This window comes from Mucor mucedo, assembly GCF_025094135.1.
Source record: "Mucor mucedo strain NRRL 3635 chromosome Unknown EV154scaffold_74, whole genome shotgun sequence".
NCBI classification, from domain to species: domain Eukaryota; kingdom Fungi; phylum Mucoromycota; class Mucoromycetes; order Mucorales; family Mucoraceae; genus Mucor; species Mucor mucedo.
This window is the reverse complement of record NW_026252358.1, coordinates 74,012-98,358: the sequence shown is the minus strand read 5'-3', so window position 1 is coordinate 98,358 and position 24,347 is coordinate 74,012. Positions and strand designations below refer to the sequence as shown.

Sequence of the window (24,347 nt, the reverse complement as noted above, 5' to 3'; positions counted from 1 at the left end):
GTGACTATACTCCTACAGCACAACTTCTCACAAATCGTAGAGGGCTCTTTTGTCTGTTCACAATCCGACCATTCATAAAAATTATAGAAGCAAATGCTTATGTAATTCTTAAAGATGAATAATAGAATTTACACACACGCTCTTTTTTTGCTAGAGCACTATACATTATATCTAGAGGTAAAAGTATAGGTTTGCTCCCGATGAAAATGCGTAGATAAAAGTTTTATCAGTCATACCCCAAATCTTTGTCGGCATGGTGAGTTATAAATATGTAAGACGCACAATGAGGACAACCTAAAGTGTTCAGTAGTGAGAATGCTTAGACGTATTGGACTTTTAACAAATGCATGATTTTCGTTTGCCTAAAATCTCGAGAGTAGCTTGTACCCAGAAGTTACCGCATGAAAAAGTTTACCAAATCAAAAACACATATCCCTACCTAATTCAGGGTACAAGTTATTTTGTTTAGGGATCATAACAGTCTTGTGATTGACCTGTTTTCTCGGTGAATAAACGACCAAAACGTAAAATCACCCTGTTGTCGTCACCCACACCCACAGTAATAACAGATGATGTATTTAACCGCAGTCGATAATCATAAACTTTTCGATTGTCCTTTCCATAACTACTCCGTTGTTTTGTTTTACGAATGAAATCATTTAAGATTAAGTTACTCCTGGGGTGCTTCACTACCGGCCTACTAACATTTTCTTACGCTATTGATATGAAACCAACGTTTCGGGACGAAAATTATAAAAAAATTGCATTTTCTGCATCCATAGGTGGCGCACCACATATCAACTGGGTACTTTCTATCTGTAACGAGCTTGGCTTACGTGGGCATAATTTATCTTTTCTTACAACAGTAAGTTATAAAATGTATAATGTGAGGGTATTTATTGATTTGGTTTCCAGTCAGAAGAAATCAAATTTGGCCAGTCTTATGAAAATGTGAAGACATACGAGATCGGTCCAAGTGTATTACCTGATGATCGTGCTCAATTTTTAAGAGATATGAGTGGCGGTGAAGATGCATTAGCATTTTTTCCTAAGGTAATTGACATGGCGACAAAGAATTATGAAAAAGGTAAAATATTTAAAAGATTCAATAAGGTATGCGAGAACTTGATTTTTTACTTCATCTAGAATACCTTGCACTGCTAAACTACTTTAAAACAAATGAAATTGACCTTGCCTTGTGTGACATTCTAATGAATGTGTGTGTGGATGCAGCAACAACGTTAAATATACCGTACATTATAACGGCTGCTATGGACTTCACAACAGGTGAGAGGGGGGGGGGACATATATTACTCCCTTTATGCTTACAAGTCTTTGAATAGAATCATCTGCATCATATGTTAACAATGATTTTAACTACAGTGGGGATTTTTCCACCGAGTCCCAAACCTTTTTGGAACGCCTCAAGCAGAAATTTATAGCTCCTTATATCGGCTTGTACCATTTCTGGCCTCATCTTCAATCTATATCTGCTAGAAGAAGAGCTCTCGGTATCGACGTAAAATTAGAAGCACCGAGTGATACATGGAAGGATTCATTGAAGTTGGTCAATTGTCTATTTGGATTTATCCCAGCCAGACCTATTGGCCCCATGGCAGAATATGTCGGCCCCATAATTCCCCGGCATTATAAACCTTTGTCAGGCCAGCTTGCAGAGTATATGAATGGCCATAAACGTATGGCGTATGTTGCATTTGGACAAGCTGCAGTGCCTTCTACAGAAAATATCAGGCTTGTTTTGACGAGTCTTTTAGAAAGTATTGAAGTTGGAACTTTTGACGGATTTTTGTGGTCTACAGTTTATTCTGCAGGTTTCTTCCCGGAATCAATCACGACGGCTTCCAATACTTCGTATAATGTGAAAGACATGTTTGATTTCTTAAATCCTCATGCTCGTTTGATGCAATGGACCCCTCAAATTGCTGTACTTTTACACCCATCCACAGCTATATTTATTTCTCATGGAGGTTTAGGTTCTTGGTATGAATCCATGTATGCTGCTAAACCTATGATTGTGTTTCCATTCTTCGGTGATCAACTGGGTAATGCATTTTCCATTGAACGTGACGGACTAGGTGGATATATGAGAGCCGATGCAACTGTTGAAGAAGCTACAAGATTACTAAAAAAGGTTGCAGCCGATATACGTATTAAAGCCAACGTTAAGCGTACACAAGCACTTGTCCAAATTCATTCCGAGCATGGGATTATCCGCGGCGCTGATATAATCGAAGAAGTTGCTTATACCCATCAAGATGGCAAGCTTCCTCATCGATTCACTGCTGATCGTCGTATGTCCTATTGGAAGGCATCCAATATGGATTTATATGTCGTGGTATTCTTATTATTGGCTGCGGGTCTGTCTTTGTCTATATATGCCGGCTATAAGATAAGTAGTGCCTTAATTGGAATATTTAAAATAATCATCAAAAAGCAAAAACTCAAGTCTCTTTGAAAGTCATTGTGAGAATAAAAATAAAATTTGTTTTTGGTATTAAGAGTGTCATCATAAAAAAAAACCATGATTCTATTTATTTACTTTTTATGCTATTTTTACTATATTTTTTGTTAAGTTAATCGCGACCTCCGCGACCTCCGCGACCACCACGGCCTCCACGGTCACCACCGAAACTGCCACGGCCACCACGGCCACCACGGCCTCCGCGACTTCCACGGTCACCACCAAAACCGCCACGACCTCCGCGACCTCCGCGATCGCCACCGAAGCCACCACGACCACGGCCGCCATCACGGTCACCGCCACGGAACGAGCCACGACCTCCACGATCACCACCAAAGCCACCACGACCACGGCTACCGCGATCACCGCCGAAACCACCACGGCCTCCGCTTGATTCATCGGTTCTTTGTCTTTTATGATCGTCGTTGTTATCACCTTCATAGCTTCTTTTTGCACCACGATCACCACCGAAACTACCTCGGCTATCACCACCTTCACCTCTTTGATCTCTTCTATCGGTGACATCCTTATTTTCTAACGAGAACTCGACGATCAATCTCTTACCTTCGAAAATATCAGGGTTGTTGTTAAGATATCTCAAAGATGCTAAGGCATGTGAATGTGTATTGAACTCTAAGAAACCATAACCCTTTGAACGTAATTCGTTTGTTGCAGTGTCAATTCTGTCCTTGCTTCTGATAATTTTGGCTTGCTTGACACGGGGTAATAAATGCCAGCCATCCTCCTTTTCGTCCTTTGTGAGATCTGTACGTTCGCCACCCTTGACTTGGTTTTTAAACTTTGAAATACTACTGATACCAAGCACTCTAAGTTCGGTATCGGTAACCTTGATAGGTAAATTACGAATAGAGAGACGAGTTTTGGATATATACAAAGCAGGGTTACTGCTGACAAGCTTCTTTCTGCTAGAGAATGACATTTGACGTTTGGATAATTCGGCAGGAGTCATGGTCTCAGCGGCAGGTGTATCGGGGAACACAACACCTTCACGCATTAAATAGAGATTACGCTTATCTTCTTTTCTCTTTTGTGATAAATTGGCGTCCTTGATTTCTTTAGCTTGTGTACGATCCACGGCCAATGAAACTTCCAAAACACGACCATGAAGTGTGAATTTAGCACCTTCACCAGATCCAGATTCGGGTGTAATAATACTCTTATACATCAAACCCTTCTTCTTCTTTTCACGCTTTGAAAGTAATTGATTCATAGCTTCTGAATCGTTGTTCTCTTCCTTTTGTGAAATATTACGGAGTGTTTCTGCAGCAGCTAAAATTGTGTCTACATCTTCCTTCTTACGCATACAAACGAAACCAGTACCACGAGATAACTTGGTAACAGGATCTCTAGTAATTTTAGCATAGAGAACAGGTCCCCATTGTGTGAATCTATTTTTTTTTAAAAAAAAAACCTTAGTATCAAAAATATACCGACTTCTTCCAAATGACTTACAACTGCTTTAAATCTTCTTCGGTGGTTTCGAACAAGAGGTTACGGACAAACATGGTGGTACCATCGGCAGAAGTAGGACCTGTCATTTTTTTGGCCTTTCTAGCTTCGGCGTTTTCGTCGTTATCGCTTAATTCCTCTTCACTTTCGTCATCTTCGTTATCGTCGCTATCGCTGTTATCACTGTCATTCTCTTCTTCATCTGCACTATTGGCTTCTTCCTCGTCAGAACTGCTTTCTTCACTATCACTGGATTCCTTCATTTCGGTATCCTCGTTTTCGGCAGCAGCAGCCTGGGCGGCAGCAGCTTCTTTCTCTTCGGTCTCACGATATTTTCCTTTGGGAATGGACCAATCGACTGCGATTGTTCTGCCAGCATGTTCGGTGGCATTCATAGCATCCATAGCCTAGAATTAAAATTAAATTAGAAACGTGACACTCAATTCAAAAAGATGTGTTTACTTACAGCTTTAGCATCCTCAACCTTTTCAAATTGAATAAAGGCAAAACCACGGAGTGGGCCACCTTCGTACTTGCGAGGTAATTTGAGATCGTGGACGGTACCATAAGCTTCGAACAACTTTCTCAAGTCAGCCTCTCTGTACTTCCAAGGTAAATTACGAACAATTAAACGAGCATTAACGTCAAAGTTTAAAGGTTCAGAAGGTTTCTTAGGTTCGACAACCTTTTCGACAACAGCAGCGGGTTTTCTGGTATCTTCACGAACAGTTTCTGACTTTCTCTTGGCGAGTTCAATGTTCAATTTTCTTCCCTTGAATTTGACACTCTTCAATTTGGCAATGGCTTCTTTAGCATCTTCTTCCAAAGCATAATGAACATAACCAAAACCCTTATTTTTAACAGGTGCCTTGGGTACGGTGTCGTCCTTCTTTTCTTCCTCGGTGGATCTGTCAGTTACAACAAAACACTTTCTAATAGGACCAATTTCGCCAAAGAAATCTTCGAGATCTTTGCTAGTGGCATCAAAAGGAAGTCCTCTAACAAACAATGTTAACTTGGCGTGAGGATCTTCAGAAGATTCCTTCTTGTTGATCTTTTTGGTGAATGCTTTCTTCTCGATAACTTCTTCAGACATGATTAATTTAAGAGAGAATCGATGAATTTTAAAAAAAGATATTCCAAAAAATATCCAACTTTAAACACAGTGGCTGATAGAAACGATAAACAGTCCCTCGTACATGCATTAACAGTTTGAAGGTAGATTGATCAAATATAGTTTTTAGATTCGACATTGACATATTCGTCAAAAATATGTTGGATAAAAATAAAAATCAGAATACGAAAACTATATAAATACTTCCTGTATGCCATCGTTTAAATTATTCCTCCCTATAATAATTGACATACGTAGGACTAAGCTTTAAAAAATTAAAATTGCTTAAACTTCAGCCAATGGAATGCATACTATCTCAAATTGCTTGTATAAACAAGCCAGTAAATGGTCATACTTGCCAGAGTAGAATTATCTCGAGTTTTTTTTTGATTGGTCGAAAAGTAACAAAACTTGTGAATGGTTCTTAGAAGAGTTTGTGCCTTTGTACGACTTGAAAAATCAATAAATCGAAGGCTATTAGATAAATCGAAATTGCTGGTCTCCTTTTACTTCTTCCCAAAAATAATGTCGATTACGTGCAATTCCTCCCCAAACATTACAGCCATATGCTCTCCACAATCAAGTACGGTTTGGTATTCTGGTAGCAACTACGACATAACCTGGGATTCTAAGCATCCCAACTATAATAACACTGAAACTGTGGATATCGAAATAAATTACCTAACCAAAGCCAACTCTACAGATACATTTTTATTTGGATTTTCTAACATACCCAAAAACGCCTCAAACTTCAAGGTCAATATTACAAACAATTGGTTCCCACCAAACATTCCTCTTGATCAATTGATGTACGATATTTATTTACTTCCACATAATATAAATGGAAACATAATCAACGACACTGCATTATACAAGCCTGTTACGTTCAGTGTTATGACTCCTCCTACTATTTCACCACCAGAAGAAAGCTCCAATACTCCTGAAGACAATAGTAACCCCGACCACTCCAGTGGTTTAAATACAACTGGTATAGTTCTAATTGCTGTAGCTTCTGCTCTTATTATTTTAGTATTTTTACTTAGGAACAAGATATTCAAACCTCACAGTGGAGCAAACGGTGCTGGTCTTTTATTCTTTTGTCCGTGTTAAATATTTAGTTACTTACAATATGTACTATTTATAAATAATTTTTTAATTGTGGAAATATCTTCCAAAATAAAGTATGTATGGTGATACACTGTGTTTATTTCAGGGATCCGGCCAACAATCCCATTGTCTTATTACGTGTGTTTTTCAAAGTAAAAATACAAACATATGCGTTTCTAAGTATAAATCATCACTAGTCATGTTATTATATTGAATAATTACAGAGGTTCACCTCTCCAAAAGTGATCTCAAGCCTTGACCAAAGATCGAACGAGAAAAGAATAAACTACAAAAATACCTTTTAAGGCAAGATTTTCTTTACTAACTGGGGGAAAGTCTATTCACAAAGCTTTAAATTCTGGCATTTGTAATAAAGTACCAAAATACGGCTTTTGTGCTTATTGGAAAGAAAAGCGACATTAAAAAGTACTCGGGATGATATTAGACAAAACGTAAATGACTGATGATAGGGCTGAGCCAAATTAATTTCGTGTCATCCTTCGGTTGAGGACTGCTGTTTGCTATAAAATCATACGAAAGGTTGATTTATTACACCCGCCTGACAAATGCGAAATTAGTTCTGAGGATAAACGATCTTGCGGTGTTAAAATATTACACCACGGTCCTACATTAAAGTGTGACAAAGTACCACCTGTAAAAAAAAAAAGAGGCTGCGCATTGATCTAAAATAAGTTTAAATAGTATACAGCTGGTTTAGATGATTTACAACTTATGAAATGACAATTTATTTAATTAAATGATAGTAAAGTGAGGTAATAATTGTACGGTGAAATATATAATACAGCAGTCTATTGCGTCTTCATTTTTATTTGCTTCGCCCCCAAAGCCTTGCTAATTATGAAGACAGCTAAGGCTAAAGCACCAGTCAAAAGGGACAAGAGAGCAGCATACAAATCAATGTTGTGAGATTTAATATATGGCATATTAAGACTGGCAGTTTGACGATGAAGAAGTTTGTTGTCTTTATGAGTATAAGCAACCTCTTCTACAATATCGGCAGCACGAAGAATGCTATGTTCGGAATGGATTTGAGTGAGAGCTTGAATACGTTTGACATTCTTCTTGATTTCGTCGTCTTCATCGATAACAACCTTCTTAAATAACTCAACAGCATCTTCTACAGGGCCGTCTGATTTGATAATACCACCTAATGCACTACGTTCAATGATTAAAGCATTACCAGGTTGATCCCCAAAAAATGGGAACATGATCATAGGTGTACCAGCATACATAGATTCATACCAAGAGCCTAAACCGCCGTGAGACACAAATACTGCCGTCGATGGATGTGCGAGAATAGCAATTTGAGGAGCCCATTTAATCATACGCGCATGAGGGTTTGCGTGGCTAAACATATCCAGAACATTATAAGTGGTATTGGAAGAAGTGGTAATGGAATCAGGGAAGCTACCACCGGAGTTGACAGTGGCCCAAAGGAATCCATCTAGAGTCCCAGCCTCGATACTCTCTAAGAGACCTGTTAAAATTAGTCTGATATTTTGTTCCGAAGGTACGGCCTGCTGACCGAATGCAATATAGGCAACACGTTCATGAGAGCTAAAGTACTGCTCAAGCTCGCCGGTTAAGGGTTTGTACTTTTTGGGAATAATAGGACCGATATGTTCTGACAGGGGACCCAAGGGTCTAGCAGCAGTATACCCAAATAAACTGTTGACCAATTTAATAGAATCTTTCCAGGCGGATTCGGGGGTCTCGAATTTGGCTTCAATCCCGATGGCTCTTTTTCTAGCCATCATGTCTTTGATATGCGGATAAAATCTGTATAGGGCATCTAAAGGGACAATGAATTTGTTCTTGAAACGTGTTGAAAAGCTTTGGAATTCAGTTGTATAATCGCTCATGGTGTTCATGTTGTTGTTAATGTAGGGTGCAGCGGCCTCTACAAGTTAGTAGACAAACGCAGTCAGTAAAAAAAGTACATAATAAAGAATGAATCTGCTCCTTACCAGAAGTGTAGTCAAGGGTTGATGTTACAATAAATGGTATGCTCAAAGTATTTGCAGCATCAACACATGCATCTACAAAGTGATCACATAGCGCCAAATCAATGCGATTACTTTCAAAATAACTTAGATAAGTAAAATAGTCTATAATATGGAATATGTTAAAACCGGATCAATATTATTTTTTATTATTTTTACCTCTTTCGTAATGTGCAGTCATTAAAGGCATCGATTTAGAAAATATTTCGATTGGAGGCTTTCCAGAGCACATATCTTGCATTACCTTAACCTTGTCATAAGGAACCTCGGGTCCTATGTCAACGGTTCTGACATTTTGAAAAGGTTGGCCAAATCGGGTTTCTTGTGTCTAGTAGATTTCAGGTCGATTAGATTATAAATGTAATGAATAACAATTAAACTTACGGAAGTCAAATAAGACACATTATGTCCACGATCACCGAGCTCATCGATGATAGATAATACCCAATTGTGGTGGGACGAGCCACCTATCAATGCAGTAAAGGCAATATTTTTGAAGTTTCCCTCTCTAAACGAAGGTTGCATCTCCAGTGCATTCGATCCAACGAGAAGGGTTGCTGCTAATAGCGATAAAACGGGTTTTTTGCTGCTGAATTTCATTTATAATGATAGATTTTGAAAGATAATCCCATATCATAACTAACCCTTTCTATTTATATTAATTGATTCTGTCTTTAAAAAAGTTTTTTTCTTCCCGGCAGCTTATGATTCATAAAGGACGCTGCGGATAAATTTTGCCGTCTTTGCCATGTTTTAATTTCGCCGTCTTTGCTATGTCTTTCGGCAAACGTAGTCCAATAAAATTAGTTGTATAATCATTGTGTCAAGGGTTTATAAAAACTACATCTGGGGGAAATCTCTTGAATGTCTGATCAGCCAAAGTAAATAATAAACGATCTCTTTAACCAGCCTTTTTCGTTTTTGATAGACACTGTTTTAATAGACTTGAATATATGTTACACGGAGGGGGGATTTCCGGATGCTATGAAAGGTAAGGTTCATATTTGAAATCAATGTATCTACAGTTTAACCCAGCGTCAAGTAACGCAAAGTAGCTTCAACAACAAAACAAATAATCTTTACTAATCAAGCTATCAGTCTGTATGAGAATAACAAATTAATCTTCCATACCCTCCTTTCTAAATTCGATAAAGAGTCTGAAAATATGATGTCAAATTTGAGGACGAACTCAAAACAAATAGTGTGTCGTCTACATTGTATAATGATGGATGACGTTTGTATGATCTCTCACATGAGACAATTATAAATCTGTTTATTTTCATATATCTGCAGATGTAATCGATAGCAAGCCGTATACATTTTTCTGGGGTAGTAGTCTTTAATAAAAATACACCCAATCAGCTTTACGGGACTACTATCATAAATCGCATTATGCTTTGTAGACTGGTTATCCTTCAGAATTGAATGATCTTCAACTTTTCTTTTGGTAAGAACTACATAAATTTTAATTGAATAGTTGTACTGTTTTGTGCAAAATACGAAGAAGGTGACTGGCTTGCTACAAATTATTTGAACTCTACGATTTTTTAAAACCAAGGAAGAAATCAAAGAATATGTGGCACTGTATTGAAAAAAGCCTAAACCAAATAAGCAGTAGTGTTACATGAATAGTGGGAAGCCTATTACACAGTCGCATTATCTTACTTGTAAATATTGAGACATAAAGCACTGTCAAGCAACGAGGATATTCGTCATTGAAACTTTGCACGGGCTTATATTTATGTAACGATTGTAGCTAAAACCAAGTAAGGACTCTAGTACCTCCGGGTATCATAATAAACTTTCTTCGGACCCAACAAGCATGGGATTCGCAAACATTGATAACATAAATACCCGTTGCTGACGTAGGTTTTTCTTTATAACAATTTTTAGAATAAAATAGATTTTAATGCTTTTTTTTTTATTCTATTTTTTCAAAACCCCTGTTTGTAAATAGATCTAGCGCATAACTGGAACTCTGTAATAGCCTTGGTTGCTGATTATACTTTTTGGCGTTTTTTTAAATGCTGCCTATATTAGTTATTTAGCCTGTCTGCAATGTTATTAAAATTGCAGAGGACTAGCGCCTGCTTGAAGAAAAAGACATAATGAAAACCCCAATCATTCATTTAGAGTATAAATATATATGTTATCTCATGATAACAGAACATTTTAGTCGAGCAATATAATAGAAGCGAGTAAGGCATTTTAGCACTAACAAAAAAAGATGGGCATGGATATTTAATTAATTTACCTACGCTTTGAATTTTAATAACTTTTATATCTCTTAATGCTTCCAAAAATGCGAAGAAACGTCTTTGTAATATGATGTCTCACACTTGTTATAGTTACATAATGTGATGAATTGCCAATACAATATCTTTATAGACATCTTTTGTGGCTGCCAGAGTTGTATTTGAGGTTTTTAACTTTGATTATTTATGGAAATATCTCCGCCTACATTTTTTTCTTTTGGAAGTACTGTTTAAACGACACTTTATCATAGCTATGTATTCTTGATTATGTATGTGGCTTGAGGTAACCCAGAAGCCTAAAGTTTCCTAACCCATAATATAATGGCGACTAGTCGAAAATATAATATCGATTTATATCTTACAAAAATCGGAAGACATAAAAGTTTGTGCCTTCACTTTTTTTTGCATTTGCTTAAGTAAAAAGAATTCATCAGTGACTTGATGAGACACCGTTGAGGTAAATGAAAGAAAAGAAAAGAAAAGAAAAAGCGACCGAGTAGATTTCATTCATTACACTAAGATGAGATAATTGATTTATTATAACAAAAATAATTATGGTCTACAGTTTTACTTGACTGACTTAAGTCATTCTATCAGAATACTTAAATGTATGTGATGCTACACTTGCTGATTATTTATCAGTAAGCGCACAAAATACAAGGGATTCTGTTGGTTTGTGTAATATTTTCTTGCTTTTAGTAATAATTCGAAAAGGGGTCCATATCTTAATAGTTTTTTTTATAAGAAAAACCACATTAACAAAGCCAGATACTTCAATCGATCAACATTTAACGCACATTAAACATTGACGGTCCCTTTTGTTATTATAATTGTCCGTGGCACGAAACGCATATCAAGCTAAGGATTTCAATTTTCAGGCGTGGTAATGCGAACAAAAATATAACCATTAATTTATTTATAAATGAAATACACCAAAAAGCCCTGCCATTACAGAATATACTGATACAATGGACTACTTTTGAATAACAAAAAGAAAAAAGACTTGGAAAAACAAAAATTAAATCCACCAGACCAATATTCTTGTGGAACAGTTCTTTTGTATTGCTTCACCAAATAACTATCTAATAGATTGAGATAATTACCAGATGTACAAACGCTATCCAAAAGCGGTTCTAGCCAATTGAATATGAAAAGCTTCTCATGTGAGATAATTCTTTATGGTATATTCTGCATTTTTGTACAATGAGAAAAAGAGTTCGGTATAATGCATGAAGAAGGAACAATGCTTAAAATCGATTGAATATATTCTAATAATTTGTGCAATATAGTAAGGTGATACCTACTTCTCTTAAGATTGTACGTATACACTCAGTGTTTCTTTTTGAATAATTGTTCACAACAGATGAGCTATTGGTTAGTAAACTTGAAACCCATATTGTCTAATCAAAGCAACTGTTTGTAGATAAGAACTTCGTTTTTGACGTATCACACTTCCATTTGATATCTTAAATATACCTTTACTTCATGACATGGGAACCATATTTGGTAATGTACAAATCAAATTTTTCTAATGTGTATTTAAGAGCGTTTTCAACATGTAGTACAAATTGGACAGTAGATAACAACATACCTACCTTAATTGGTTGTTTACATAAAGAAGTTACTTTGGACAATTACAATCTATGTTTAACAAAAAAAATTAACCAAAGAACATTATCCAATATATAACTTAGCGTATTAATCTCTTAACAATCAGCTCAAGGTAATGGTGAGATTGTAAAAAAAATTATATGTGACTTGGTATAAAATTATGTTCACTGTTGTACGAACAGTCGACGCAGATAAAGAATAAAAACTAATTAAAGCGTGTGTATAAAATACAATTGCAATGTATGCTGGCTAAATCTTAACGGTCATTGGTAAAATATAATAAAAATGCTTCTCATTAGTCAATGAATACCAAGTGTTTGTGTTTTTTGCTTATCTTGTACTAAAATATGGAAAAATAATGACTATCGTGCTGTTGATATCATTTTCATTGTTACAAAGCCATATAGTTTGTGTGCAAAGAATACACCCTATAATGTTTATTATAAATTTGAAGTTTTTATTCAAAAATAGCCAATTGAGATAATGAGTACTGAATTTAGCCTAATGTCTCTTTTTTTGGGTGTCGTGCAAACCCTTTTTTAAATTATTTTGCCTGATTTGTTCACTTGGTAGAATGTCACACAAAGCAGTAACGATTCTGGGTAAACGAGAATTTTGAGATAATGCAATTTTGATTAAAGACTGTTTATAATGTACCTATCCTGATAGCTAAAAAAAAAGCCTAGAGCAAAGTGATAAAGACTTGATTTTCAAGAGACACAAAAAAAACTAATATAAATACTAAGAGGGTTTTGGACCAAATTGATTTTTTTTGTAACTAATCATCTTTAACTACTCTAAAATGCATATTTCTTTCGCTTCCATCTTAACTGTCGCTGCTCTCGTCGGTCTTGCCTCTGCAAAAAAGCATGATGACCATGGACATAAGGAACATAAACCCAAAGTTCCTAAAGGTAAAGCTTTTGATCATATTCTTCAAATTTGGTTCGAGAACACGGTAAATATACGTTGATTCAATGATTATACGTGATATTGACTGCTACACTTTAGAACTTCAATGATGCCAATTCTACTCCCGGCTTTAGCAAGCTTCTTAAGAAAGGTATTCTTTTGGATAACTTCAATGCTGTTACCCATCCTTCTGAGCCCAATTATGTTGCTGCTGGCGGTGGATCTAATTTCGGTATTGATGATGATGACTACTATAATATCCCCGCCCACGTTCCTTCCATCTTTGACCTCATTGAGAACAAAGGGTTGACCTGGAAGTGTTATCAAGAAGATATCCCTTCTGTTGGTTATACCGGCGACAAGGCTGGTGATTATGTTCGCAAGCATAATCCCGCTGTCAGTTTCGATGCTGTCGGATTAAACGCCACCCGTTTGAAGAACATTGTTGGACGTAAGCACTATTTACTTTAGTACAATATTTAAAACCTAGACTCAACACGTAATATACTACTAGATGATCAATTTGTCAAGGATATTCATAATGATAAGCTTCCCAATTGGATGTTGTGAGTATAGTTACACTAAATATTACGTCCTATAATCTAACCTCCCATTTTTTTAAAAAAAAAGCTACACTCCCAATATGAAGAACGATGCTCATGGTAAGAAACTATACAAATTGTTGTCGATGAATGATAATCTAATTATTGAATTGTATTAGATACGAATATTTCCTATGCTGGCAATTGGCTTGATAACTTCTACAAGAAGACCTTGGACCATCCTAATCTTCTCAAGAAGACTCTTGTCATGATCACATTCGATGAAGTAAGATACAAATAATTATTTTATTGTATACAGTGGATTTTGCTTAACACCTTAAGCTGCGTCTATAGAATGCTAGTTTCCCCCAGAGAAACAGAGTTTGGACTCTTCTCTTTGGTGATATCCCCAAGAAGTTGAGGGGTACTATTGATCACACCTTCTACACTCGTAAGTCATACACTGTATAACTAAATATTGGGAATCTAACAGCCCATTGTAGATTTCTCCACTCTCAGTACTGTTGAGCATAACTGGGATCTCGGAAACTTAGGTCAACAAGACGTTAACAAGACTGTTTCCAACGTCTTTAAACATACTGCCAAGGCTCTTAAGTACAAGAATATTCATATTGCGGATAAAGATGTTCCTTGGAGCAACAACACCATCACTGGCTTGATGACCGGAAAGTCTTACAACGATACACAAAAAGCTATCTAAACAAAATGCATATGCAGAAAAAACTAACTAATTAATCTATCCACTGTTCTACAATCAAATAAAATTGTAACATTAATTTAATCAATATGTTTGGCCTGCCTCATTTAGATTAGACGGAGTTTTACATGAAGCAGGGATTCAACAATTTATTACTCATGAGCATACAGTGCTTGTACAAGACGAAGTATTTAAAAATGTAGAAAGATCATTATTTAGTTTTTTGCAACTTATGGGGGGCTCTTTTTTTTTTGATATTAAGCATGCACTGGCTTTCATTGATCCTTGTGGTTCTCCAAAGCTGTAATTATTGAAGTTCTCGCACAAGAGTCATTCTAAGTTATATTTGTAGCTTTGAGTCAACGGGGAAGAGGATAATGCCAAAAATTTAATGCTAGCTGAATTTGGGAAAAAGGAATGTTACATCAAATTTGAGCCGCAACGTCACAGTTACATAATTACATAAATCAAACTTGTCTTGTTGAATTTTATATTTCCTTGTTGGAAACAAAATGCTTTATTTAATTCATACAGTTGGACGACTTCCAATTCCAAAGAAATTTACTTTTATAAAGTCAATAATTCGCCATTCAAGCTCTAGTAGAGGCGGACCTTCGCGTGATAAACTTAAAGCAATCCCTTTTGCACAACACGTCAAGGCTGCTGAAAAGGTACATTGTATAAAATAATTACAATGACAGAATTTTTAACAAAAAATGAAAAGACTTTTGAAGACTATCATGGTAGTGGTTTTTTTTCCGCACGACTATCTAAAATGGCCCCGCCAGAGCAAACGTTCCTCCCTTTCTGGGTTGTATCAGCCACAGTTCATTCCACCATTGAACAAGCACAAGTGGTAATACAGAAAACCAAAAAGTATAAGAATCGTTGGATATCTGACAATCATTGGTAGGGAAGACGAGTGATGAGATCGGTATATAACCCCGCCACCAAGCAAACAGAATCACGATGGGAAACGGAGTGGGCTTGGGTACCTGAGAAACATAGTTTTACAAGAGAGTATATTCCTTTGGCCCACCCCGGCTTACAAATTTACGGCTCACATAGGTATAGACGCGGTCTCGTAAGTAAAATAGCTACGGGTCCAGCGCTTGAAAATGCCATACCATTTTCTCCTTCCTTATTAGATACGCCCTCCAACGACGATCCACCACGTAAAGTAGATCCTTTCATGATTTATCCCACAACAGCTTTAAGATTTGCAAAATCTTATATCAAAGACTCAGAGGAGAAATTAGCAGACGATTTTTTAAGAAAGGCATATGGGATGGATGAGACAAGATTGTTAAAAATAAACATTCAATTGGAGAATGTCCGTGTATCACCTGTGTATTACCCAGCATATATCTTTTCGGTAAATTATCTGGGTAGAAGGTTGAGAACGTTTGTCAATGGCCACGATTTGACGATAGGCGGAACCAAAGTTTATAATTGGGAGAGAGTGGCTGCTGTCTCTGCTTTGGGTATGGCCGCAACCATGCTGATGACGGGTGGAATTGGATGGGGTGGTGCTAGTGGTTCATTCTGGGTAAGTTAATAAGAATAAAGTTCTGAAAAAAACATAGCGTTAACCATATATTAGTTGGGAGTAGTTTTACCTACAGTTGCAACATCCATGTTTACAATGTATTATCCATTGTTGTCCTTGTATATTCGTGATTTAATTAGAAACCATGAAATTAAAGCTATGGAACAGGATCCAGAGGCATGGGATGGTGATTGGGTCAAAGGTTATGCAGCATTCGAAGATCAAGAGAGACGACGTACATGGCGTGAAGAGTACCAAAGTAAGTCATCTTGGTACAACAAGTCTTCTAATGAAGGGTATAATGCGGCGAGTGGAGGTAATGATCCTAAAGGATATTATAAGGCGCTGGGTTTATCGCCTTCTGCAAGCCAGTCCGACATCCAAAGTGCATTTAGAGGGTAAGATTTTAACGTAACTATTCTTGTGCAGGTAGCTTATATATGTCCTAGTCTTGCCATGAAGCATCATCCTGATAGATTTTCCGAGCCTGAACAAAAACAGGCAGCTAAGGCAAAATTCCAATCGATATCATCCGCCTATAGTGTACTTCGTGATGGTAAAAAAATTATCGGCCTTATCCTTTTGATTTAATTATTAACTGTTTACGTCCAATGTAGCAAAAAAGCGAAAGGTTTATGATCAAACAGGACGCGATTAGAGTTGTAATTGTGTGTAACATATTTAAGCGGACAACCACACAGACTTTGGGTTTCTATCGTTTTAAAACCCCGGGGTTGCACATAAAGACACAATAAAACAGATGGTTGCCATTTTCTTTTCCTATTTCTTCCTTTTTATTGATTGATATGGCAGTTCAAAAAAGAAAGACGAAACAGCAAGTGATAGCTGCTGTTGCTAAAGCAGAACAGACAAGCGAGCTCAACCCAAAAACAACAAATTATGAATTTGGAGGACCCATTGGTGCTTTAGCCATGGTTGTCATTCTTCCCGTCATCGTTCTCTTTTTCGCAACATGTTGTGATTCTACGGGTTATCCTTCCCAAGCAATTAAAGACGACTGGAAGACAGCTATTCTTTCTAAACTTAACAAGGACTTTTTATACAATCTTTTCGATCCCATTGCCTTCCTGATTTATGTTGGCTTCGTTGCTATGTTAGCGATCTTTTACATGGTTTTACCTGGTGAAAACATCCCTGGCATCACATTGAGGGATGGCACAAAACACAAGTACAGAATGAACGGTAGATGATGCTCATTCTTTCTATTTAACTATATACTTACTTTCTAAATCTTTTCAACAAAAAGGTTTTGCTTCTTTCCACACCACTTTTTTTGTTGCACTCTACTTTTTAAAGGATACTGGTCTCAAGCCTCTTTTATTTGTTTATGACCATTATGTCGGTTTAGCTTTTGCTTCAATTATCTTTAGTTATATTGTTTCATTTGCTGTCTATTTTGCTAGTTTCAAGCGTGGTAAGTTGTTGGCTTTGGGTGGTAACACCGGCAATGCTATTTATGATGTAAGTTACAAGACTTGTCAAATCCAGAAGCTAGCATTAATTTTTTTTTTCTCGGTAGTTTATGATTGGCAGAGAATTGAACCCTCGCATTGAAAGTTTTGATATCAAGTTCTTCACTGAACTTCGTCCTGGATTGATTGGATGGATGGCCATCAACTATTGTTTAGCTGCCAAACAATTTGCTGATCTTGGTTATATTACTAATGCAATGCTTCTTGTTCAATGCTTCCAATCTTGGTATGTAATTGATTCTCTTTGGAACGAAGAAGCTGTTTTAACTACAATGGATATCACTACTGGTAAGACCAAGTTTAATGCGATTGTAAACATGTCATATTAACAAACAAAAAAAATTATTATTGTTCTAGACGGTTTTGGCTTCATGCTTGCATTTGGTTTATATACTTGGGTTCCATTCACCTACACTCTTCAAGCACGCTATCTGGTGGATTTTCCTCGTAGCATTAGTTGGATTGAGTTTGGAGCTATTCTGTTCCTCAATTTTGTCGGGTACTTTATTTTCAGAAGTGCCAACTCCCAAAAGAACGAATTCCGTGCTTATCCTAATAGCCCTGAATCAAAGCAGCTTAAATATCTTCAAACTAAGGTTGGTAGTAAATTAATCACATCTGGATGGTGGGGTATGTCTCGTCATATCAATTATCTTGGTGATTGGTTAATGGCTTTCTCTTGGAGTTTGCCTTGTGGATTCGCTTCTCCTATTCCTTATTTTTACCCTGTTTATTTTGGTATTCTTTTACTTCACCGTGAAAGAAGAGATGATCACAAGTGCAGAACAAAGTACGGTAAAGATTGGGAAACTTACTGTAAAACTGTCAAATACAGAATTATTCCTGGTAAGTTTTTTTTTTCGATAATTAAAGGAGGTTTATGCTAACTATAATTCTCATTAGGCATCTACTAATTTCTAATTTCGCATAACACAAAACTTTTTAAGTGACGGTTTCACGTCATAAAAATAAAATTATCATCACTTTTTTTTTTGCTGCGTCGTTGTACTTTTCTTTTTCTTTTTTATTTTAACTATCAAAATAAAAATCACATAGGATGGGTAGACCTACGAAACCTAGAGTTAAAGGCAATATGCAGCCTGCTAGTAGCAGGTAATGCTCGTTAGACATAGCGCTGTAAACATCGTACTAAAGTAGGATATCTATTTCTATTGTTAGTCGTGCAGCCGACTTAGCAGGAACCGCGAATTCACTTAGTTTTGAAAACCTCGGTGGATTTGCTCAGTTTGTAGGAGCATCTTCAACAACAGCAGGTATTGCCAGCTCACGACCTGCCACACCTTCGTCATTAGATGGCTTTGAAAGCTCCACCTCTTCGTCCACTGATTTGGATCCCGAATTAGTCGTTATTCTTAAAAAAGTGACTAAACGCGATGCAGTAACCAAATTGAAGGCTTTGGAAGAATTGGAAAATTACCTGAAATCCAACAAACATGCGGTGGGACACATTTTACATAACTGGGTATGTCACCTTGCGGGCGGAAAAAAAATAGTTAATTGACGAGTAGGACATTTTTAGGTTCCCATGTATGGAAAGTTGGTTTTAGAGGTCGATCGCCGTGTTCGTTTAGTTGCTAATCAAGTCCATTCGCTCATTACTGCTAATGCAAAAAAGAGATTAGCTCCTCTTCTAAAGGAATTTATCGGCCCTTGGATTTTAGCCATGAACGATCAGAGTAAGGACGTAGCCCGAGTTGCACAATGTTCCTTCGAGGTAAATCATATATGCAACAGAGCTAAAAATTTGAAATTCTTATATCGGTACGTTATAGGCTGTGTTTGCACAAGAAAAGAGATTGGGCGTCATGACCTTTTGTCAAAAAGAAATTTTGGATTATGTAACCGACATGTTATTATACAAAACTGCAGACACACTCAGTGACGCTCGTTATGTTTCCAAGGAAGATATGGCCGCAAAGTATGCTCGTATCATATCGTCTAGTTTTGCAGTTATATCCTACTTGATTACCGCCTTATCTTTAGACGAAAGAACTAAATGCCAAAATGAGTATGATTTGATTATGGATGACACAACCATGTGGAAGAGATTTGCCACACATGAAAATCCCGTTATCCGCAAAGCATTATACACTTTTATCAGAACACTTTTGTTGAATTGGAAGGAGATGATCGAAACTAGATTAGATTTAATTTGTCCCAACTTTTATGCCAGCGTTTTCACTGAAAAGGATACTTCCACACATTCCGACATGTGGGACGCTCTTTTATTGATGACCAAAAGTAAGTTCTTTTTCTTTTTTTTTTGATTTGTGCTGAATTTATTATACTTAGAATTCCCATCGTCTTGGGTCATTATCGGTAAAAAGAAGCCTGCCTTGCCCAAACTGTATCACTTTCTTCGATCAGGTCTTAATGGCTCTGTCAGTATTTCTTATCCTAGTATGCTTGCCTTATTGGCAAACCTTCCAGATGAATTGAAAGAAGCCCCCAAGTTTTATACAGACGTATTTGAAAATTTTTGGAAGGGATTATCCACTGATTTCATCGACAGGTCTAACTCTCACATCTTTTTAAATGCGTATGCTGAATGTGTTGTCTACTTTGCGATCACTTTAAGGTAAATACTTTAAATCAACCGGGAAAGAAAACCACTCATTTATTTTTTCTAGTAAATCAGCCGACGAAAAGGCTATTAAGACAGCTACTGATTTGATCGAGAACACATTCTGGGATATGATCAAGGTGTATTTTTTAAATTCGCGTGATAAAAACATTGGAGATAAGTTGGATCCAAATGGCTATGCTATTGTTGCAAAACATTTGGTGGTTATGGCGTCTGTTGAGAGCGTTAAGGATTGCATGGTCACTTTTTGGTCACATATGGATGCACTCTTGGTTCAGACCGTAATTGATTGTGGCTCTGAAGTCACGCGTGCTCCCCTTGATATGGATGTATTCTGTCAAAAAACTGGTAATCTTTTGACTGCTATCTCTCGCGAGATTCAACAAGCTAACAATCATGAAAAGTATGCTACTCTTCAATCGTACGCGAACGATCTCGCCAAGCGTCTTTTGTTGGCATCTCTTCAATCAAGTATTGTTCATAAAGATAAAGCATTTGGCTTATTGGTGTTGGCTTACCAACTGATTTCTAATTACCGTGAGTCTGCTATCAAGACAGAAGGTGTTGTTCATGCTACACAGCAACTTTTGGTCTTGTTTACCGAAGCTGCTGAAAATGCTGGTGTCTCGTTGATATCCTTCTACGTAACACTTGTTGCTGCTATCAAGGATAAAGACGAAGCAAAGAGCTTGTGGTCTGGATTGATGAACCAATTATACATTATGTTTAACACCGATGATATGAAATTACGTGGCGCCAAGATCTTACTTTTGGTACTTGAACAAATCCAATCTGAAAAATTGACCCTTGATTTCGATTATAATTCCGAACAACTGGATTCCCTTGTGGAAACTTGTGCACTCGTTAGACTTAATGAAGCTTGTGTGATTGTACCCCGTCCTATTTTAGAGAGTATTGTTTCTCTAAGTTTGTCCCATTACCTATCCTTCAAGCTCTTATCTGATGCTACTGCCACCGGAATCATCTCAGGGTTGGAGGCAAACTTAGTTGCATTTAACCGTCATCAATATATTGAAAAGAAATCACATGCATTACCTGAACCTAGTGTCCAAACTCTCAAGACCACCTTGTCTACGCTTGTTATTTTACAACAGTTGTTTGATGAAAATGCAGACCAATTGATTCAAATGACAGAGAATATCATTTGCGAGGTCTTCGATGCCATGTTTGTCACTGCCAAAACTCAGCATGAAGAAGAGGAACAAGCCAAGGCTGAAGACAATGAGGAGCTCTCTCTTCAGATTTGTACCCGTGCTTCTGCTGTTTGGGATTTACTCGTGAAGAATCTCTCTGTGGGTAATGTTACGCTTCTCCGTCGCATAAAGCGTTCTATTATTGATATCCGCTATTCTGCCAGTCCTTCGGATTCTGTCCGTCGTATTGAAAAACTTTTGGACACTGCTTATTCTGACGATCTCGCTCGTGAAGAAGCTATTACAGCTATCTTGGGAACCGAACAAGAATGGAAAGAGCTTTCAGAGGTGCCTCTTGGTCAATACACTAACGAGTTATTATCGCTTGGTATTGTGAATAACTATGCTTCTTTAGCCGTTCAGCCTCTAATTGAAGACTCTGGTGAACTGACACCCGTTTCATTTGATATCTATGGACTAAGTGCGTTTGGAAGATTTGCTTTGTTTTTGGGTGAGTATTTGTCGGATTCTCATGTCCGTAAACACTTTTTCTGTGACATGCGTCGTGATTGGGTGATAGGTCAATTGATGATGACTAGCGCTGCTTGTGAACAAGGTTTGACTGTTCCCGGTATCTGTCGCGTTTGGGAAAGCAAGGCTGTTGATGGTATTCGTGCTTTTGTCCAAAGTACTGATGCTTTATTTTCTGACTGGCTTGTAACCTCGCTTGACACACATGTATCTATCAAAAATGCTTCGGAATGGAATGAACGGCTCTTGAAGGCTATTAAGGAAGGTCCAGGAGGAATGGATGGTAGTGATCGTTTGTTGAATTTTGTGGCTCGTTTAATGAAGTCCTCCGAGAACGAGGTTCTTTCTGCTACCGTCTTACAACATGTGCTTCAGAGACTTTCCATACTCATTGAATGGTCTGTGGAAGATCTCGAGAAATGGTTGCCTTTTGTCAAGGCCGAGTCCAATGAATTGGATTTGTTGGCCAAGATTGCCATTTTAAGTTCATTTAAAAACACGATCAGCTCTACAAACACATACAAACATTATCAAAGCGATTTAGCCAGTAAATTGTCGGGTGTCTCTAAATTGGAAAAGTTTGATTATGATATGGAGGATCCCGATTTGAAAAAGAAGACCAACTATAGTTTATTAGCGCTTTTAAACGCTTCTTCACTTAAGTACGGATCTTTTGATATCCCTCGTCAGAGAATCATGTATCTGATTCAAGGTATCCGCCCCATGTTACAAAACGATGACGATGATTATGAATTCAGTAGTGATCAGCAAAAGGCTCGAGTTCAAGCACAACTGGCACAATTATTGAAGCATTTGGCAGATACTGTGCAGGATATCTCGGGAAGTCATCGGGAGTTTTTCTTGCAATCCTGTTTTGGCTGGGTTGCATGTGCGGATGCTAGTCAACCAGAAGAATTGATTGTTGTCTATAGCGCACTTGATTTATTCAATGCCTTATATACACTTTCTCAAAATAACGATGAATTACTGGAGGTTGTACATGATCATCTACCTATTATGAGTAAAGCGCTTCTAGAGTTAATGGCAAAGGAAGAAGAATATTTGCAACAAAAGAAAGACGATGTGCATTTCGTTGGATATAGTAAAGCAAGGTTGGTTTATCAGACTTTGCTAGCCGAGTTACTCGAAAATATTCCTGAAAAGACATTGATCGAGTCTGAATGTTTTAATAATGTAAGTTTGTATCTATACATAATGACAATGGTATTGATTCTTACATTGTGTAGCTGAATGCATTGATCCATACTCCAAATGAAGTATTACAGAAGCGTGCTTACCTCTTGCTACAGAAATATGTTGCTCATCGAGTCCAGGATTTATCGGTTCGACTTGAGTTTACTGAAACCAATGGTAACGGATATATATCTTTCGACTGTTTGTATATCATGCATTAATGAACTTTGTTGTTGTAGAAGAAGAAACCCGTGCAGATATAGACAAGGATGTGTTTGATGTTCTTTTAAATCCTCCTGATCTATCCAATTGGCAATCGACAGGACTTGAAGAACAGGCCTTACATGAGATCCTTGGATATCTTTTGACCTGGATGTTGATGTTTGATCATTTTACCGACATCGTAAGTATTTATTTACTTGTTCAATTGAAGGATAAATCATTAACCTAATCTTTTACAAGACTTTCAAATTGAAGCAAGAATATACGGCCCAATTAAAGGAACGGGAGGCGGTGTCACATCTGATGCCAGTGCTCTGTAAAGTCCTCAGTGTGGGTCAAGGCCATCAAGGAAGTAAACCATTCGATTTAACCCCTTGGTCCATTGTGGAATATGATACAGAAGGATTTGATTCAGCGGCTGAAATGAGTTACCTCATCTTGGCCTCTCATCTGTACTACCGAGCTTTGACACACATTCCATCACTGATCAGGCTTTGGTGGATCGATTGTAAACAACGACAATTGACCATCGCAGTTGAAAGTTATACTGAAAAATATTTTAGTCAGCAATTAATCAACAACGAGATGGATTTAGTAAATCGACCAGATATAAAGACTCAGTTGGAGGAGAATGAAGAGAATGAGTTTACTGTTAAGACACTTCGTTCTGCAAGCGAAGTGACTGCAACATATAGAGTAGATGAACAAAATATGCAAATCGCAATCAAGTTGCCTAGTAACTTTCCTTTACGTCAGATTGATGTAGAGGGTGTCCAAAAGGTTGGCGTAAATGATAAGCAATGGCGTGGTTGGATGTTTGCTGTAGCTGCAGTAATTGGTTCTCAGGTAAAATATACAGAAGCTATGTGGGGTAAATACCAGAGATTAATATATGTTGATTGTTTTCTAGAATGGTAACATTGTTGACGCTTTAACTGTGTTTAAGCGCAATGTGAACCTTCACTTTAGTGGTGTCGAGGATTGTACTATCTGTTATTCCATTATTAGTGTTCAAGATAGATCGATACCCACAAAGCAATGTAGAACATGTAAAAACAAATTCCATTCTTCCTGTTTATACAAGGTAAGTCAATACACTTTATAGAAACAAGCCTCTCGGATTCTAATTTTTCTTTTTTCTTTTTTTTCAAAGTGGTTCCGTTCATCCAACTCGGCTAGTTGTCCTTTATGTAGAACTGTGTTTTAAGAAATAGAATAAGAGAAAATAGATGTAATCATGTAAAATAATAAATATGGTGTCTTAACAATGGCTGACACAAACAATGAAAAAGCCTTTTTTTATAAGGATCACTTACCTTAACAAAAAGAAATGCTATCTCGTGTAATACAATGAAAATCTTTTT

At 37.1% G+C, this 24,347-nt stretch overlaps 8 protein-coding genes across 8 annotated transcripts; 6 read left to right on the top strand and 2 right to left on the bottom strand.

Annotated features, from left to right (window-relative positions):
• Nucleotides 1-518: 518 nt before the first annotated feature.
• On the top strand, nucleotides 519-2,476 carry EV154DRAFT_553305 (uncharacterized protein; the record flags this gene model as incomplete). Its single annotated transcript, XM_051605122.1, has 4 exons — nucleotides 519-865; nucleotides 916-1,087; nucleotides 1,147-1,287; nucleotides 1,344-2,476. The coding sequence occupies exons 1-4, from the start codon at nucleotides 650-652 to the stop codon at nucleotides 2,474-2,476; spliced, it is 1,662 nt and encodes a 553-aa protein (XP_051455565.1). The 5' UTR covers nucleotides 519-649.
• A 43-nt stretch (nucleotides 2,477-2,519) lies between these two features.
• On the bottom strand, nucleotides 2,520-5,092 carry EV154DRAFT_515555 (uncharacterized protein). The gene is made up of 3 exons (XM_051602272.1): nucleotides 4,419-5,092; nucleotides 3,956-4,359; nucleotides 2,520-3,891 (listed from the first exon to the last, which is right to left on the bottom strand). The coding sequence occupies exons 1-3, from the start codon at nucleotides 5,046-5,048 to the stop codon at nucleotides 2,595-2,597; spliced, it is 2,331 nt and encodes a 776-aa protein (XP_051455564.1). The 5' UTR covers nucleotides 5,049-5,092; the 3' UTR covers nucleotides 2,520-2,594.
• Nucleotides 5,093-5,563: 471 nt separating this feature from the next.
• Nucleotides 5,564-6,639, top strand: EV154DRAFT_515554 (uncharacterized protein). Its single transcript, XM_051602271.1, has 2 exons — nucleotides 5,564-6,349; nucleotides 6,472-6,639. The coding sequence occupies exon 1, from the start codon at nucleotides 5,592-5,594 to the stop codon at nucleotides 6,174-6,176; it is 585 nt and encodes a 194-aa protein (XP_051455563.1). The 5' UTR covers nucleotides 5,564-5,591; the 3' UTR covers nucleotides 6,177-6,349; nucleotides 6,472-6,639.
• A 250-nt stretch (nucleotides 6,640-6,889) lies between these two features.
• Nucleotides 6,890-8,922, bottom strand: EV154DRAFT_467773 (uncharacterized protein). The gene is made up of 4 exons (XM_051597777.1): nucleotides 8,582-8,922; nucleotides 8,357-8,525; nucleotides 8,162-8,302; nucleotides 6,890-8,094 (listed from the first exon to the last, which is right to left on the bottom strand). The coding sequence occupies exons 1-4, from the start codon at nucleotides 8,795-8,797 to the stop codon at nucleotides 6,983-6,985; spliced, it is 1,638 nt and encodes a 545-aa protein (XP_051455562.1). The 5' UTR covers nucleotides 8,798-8,922; the 3' UTR covers nucleotides 6,890-6,982.
• A 3,943-nt stretch (nucleotides 8,923-12,865) lies between these two features.
• Nucleotides 12,866-14,238, top strand: EV154DRAFT_483425 (phosphoesterase family-domain-containing protein; the record flags this gene model as incomplete). The annotated part of the gene is made up of 7 exons (XM_051598572.1): nucleotides 12,866-13,021; nucleotides 13,075-13,426; nucleotides 13,490-13,541; nucleotides 13,606-13,637; nucleotides 13,697-13,803; nucleotides 13,872-13,968; nucleotides 14,021-14,238. 7 exons carry the CDS (start codon nucleotides 12,866-12,868, stop codon nucleotides 14,236-14,238), a joined length of 1,014 nt encoding a protein of 337 aa, XP_051455561.1.
• A 502-nt stretch (nucleotides 14,239-14,740) lies between these two features.
• EV154DRAFT_604268 (uncharacterized protein) lies at nucleotides 14,741-16,573 on the top strand. Its single transcript, XM_051607392.1, has 6 exons — nucleotides 14,741-14,906; nucleotides 14,960-15,091; nucleotides 15,149-15,784; nucleotides 15,839-16,182; nucleotides 16,234-16,340; nucleotides 16,402-16,573. The coding sequence occupies exons 1-6, from the start codon at nucleotides 14,748-14,750 to the stop codon at nucleotides 16,440-16,442; spliced, it is 1,419 nt and encodes a 472-aa protein (XP_051455560.1). The 5' UTR covers nucleotides 14,741-14,747; the 3' UTR covers nucleotides 16,443-16,573.
• EV154DRAFT_467769 (ergosterol biosynthesis ERG4/ERG24) lies at nucleotides 16,574-18,304 on the top strand. Its single transcript, XM_051597776.1, has 5 exons — nucleotides 16,574-16,987; nucleotides 17,052-17,266; nucleotides 17,325-17,565; nucleotides 17,635-18,123; nucleotides 18,181-18,304. Exons 1-5 carry the CDS (start codon nucleotides 16,591-16,593, stop codon nucleotides 18,189-18,191), a joined length of 1,353 nt encoding a protein of 450 aa, XP_051455559.1. The 5' UTR covers nucleotides 16,574-16,590; the 3' UTR covers nucleotides 18,192-18,304.
• On the top strand, nucleotides 18,286-24,281 carry EV154DRAFT_515547 (uncharacterized protein). Its single transcript, XM_051602270.1, has 11 exons — nucleotides 18,286-18,390; nucleotides 18,457-18,760; nucleotides 18,818-19,012; nucleotides 19,071-19,539; nucleotides 19,591-19,876; nucleotides 19,929-22,761; nucleotides 22,815-22,938; nucleotides 23,001-23,164; nucleotides 23,224-23,829; nucleotides 23,894-24,067; nucleotides 24,137-24,281. The coding sequence occupies exons 1-11, from the start codon at nucleotides 18,335-18,337 to the stop codon at nucleotides 24,188-24,190; spliced, it is 5,265 nt and encodes a 1,754-aa protein (XP_051455558.1). The 5' UTR covers nucleotides 18,286-18,334; the 3' UTR covers nucleotides 24,191-24,281.
• Nucleotides 24,282-24,347: the final 66 nt, after the last annotated feature.

Bases quoted from the DNA above. Each gene is read 5' to 3' on its own strand.
- EV154DRAFT_515555 (XM_051602272.1), bottom strand. From the start codon at position 5,048: ATGTCTGAAGAAGTTATCGAGAAGAAAGCATTCACCAAAAAGATCAAC. The intron at 4,360-4,418 runs GTAAGTAAACAC...TTTTAATTCTAG, and splicing joins AGGTTGAGGATGCTAAAGCT to GCTATGGATGCTATGAATGC. The intron at 3,892-3,955 runs GTAAGTCATTTG...AAAAAAAAATAG, and splicing joins GAAGAAGATTTAAAGCAGTT to ATTCACACAATGGGGACCTG.
- EV154DRAFT_515554 (XM_051602271.1), top strand. From the start codon at position 5,592: ATGTCGATTACGTGCAATTCCTCCCCAAACATTACAGCCATATGCTCT.
- EV154DRAFT_467773 (XM_051597777.1), bottom strand. From the start codon at position 8,797: ATGAAATTCAGCAGCAAAAAACCCGTTTTATCGCTATTAGCAGCAACC. The intron at 8,526-8,581 runs GTAAGTTTAATT...GAAATCTACTAG, and splicing joins ATGTGTCTTATTTGACTTCC to ACACAAGAAACCCGATTTGG. The intron at 8,095-8,161 runs GTAAGGAGCAGA...ACTAACTTGTAG, and splicing joins AACCCTTGACTACACTTCTG to AGGCCGCTGCACCCTACATT.
- EV154DRAFT_604268 (XM_051607392.1), top strand. From the start codon at position 14,748: ATGCTTTATTTAATTCATACAGTTGGACGACTTCCAATTCCAAAGAAA. The intron at 14,907-14,959 runs GTACATTGTATA...AAAAATGAAAAG, and splicing joins ACGTCAAGGCTGCTGAAAAG to ACTTTTGAAGACTATCATGG. The intron at 15,785-15,838 runs GTAAGTTAATAA...ACCATATATTAG, and splicing joins GTGCTAGTGGTTCATTCTGG to TTGGGAGTAGTTTTACCTAC.
- EV154DRAFT_467769 (XM_051597776.1), top strand. From the start codon at position 16,591: ATGGCAGTTCAAAAAAGAAAGACGAAACAGCAAGTGATAGCTGCTGTT. The intron at 16,988-17,051 runs GTAGATGATGCT...TTCAACAAAAAG, and splicing joins ACACAAGTACAGAATGAACG to GTTTTGCTTCTTTCCACACC. The intron at 17,267-17,324 runs GTAAGTTACAAG...TTTTCTCGGTAG, and splicing joins CCGGCAATGCTATTTATGAT to TTTATGATTGGCAGAGAATT.
- EV154DRAFT_515547 (XM_051602270.1), top strand. From the start codon at position 18,335: ATGGGTAGACCTACGAAACCTAGAGTTAAAGGCAATATGCAGCCTGCT. The intron at 18,761-18,817 runs GTATGTCACCTT...GGACATTTTTAG, and splicing joins GACACATTTTACATAACTGG to GTTCCCATGTATGGAAAGTT. The intron at 24,068-24,136 runs GTAAGTCAATAC...TTTTTTTCAAAG, and splicing joins ATTCTTCCTGTTTATACAAG to TGGTTCCGTTCATCCAACTC.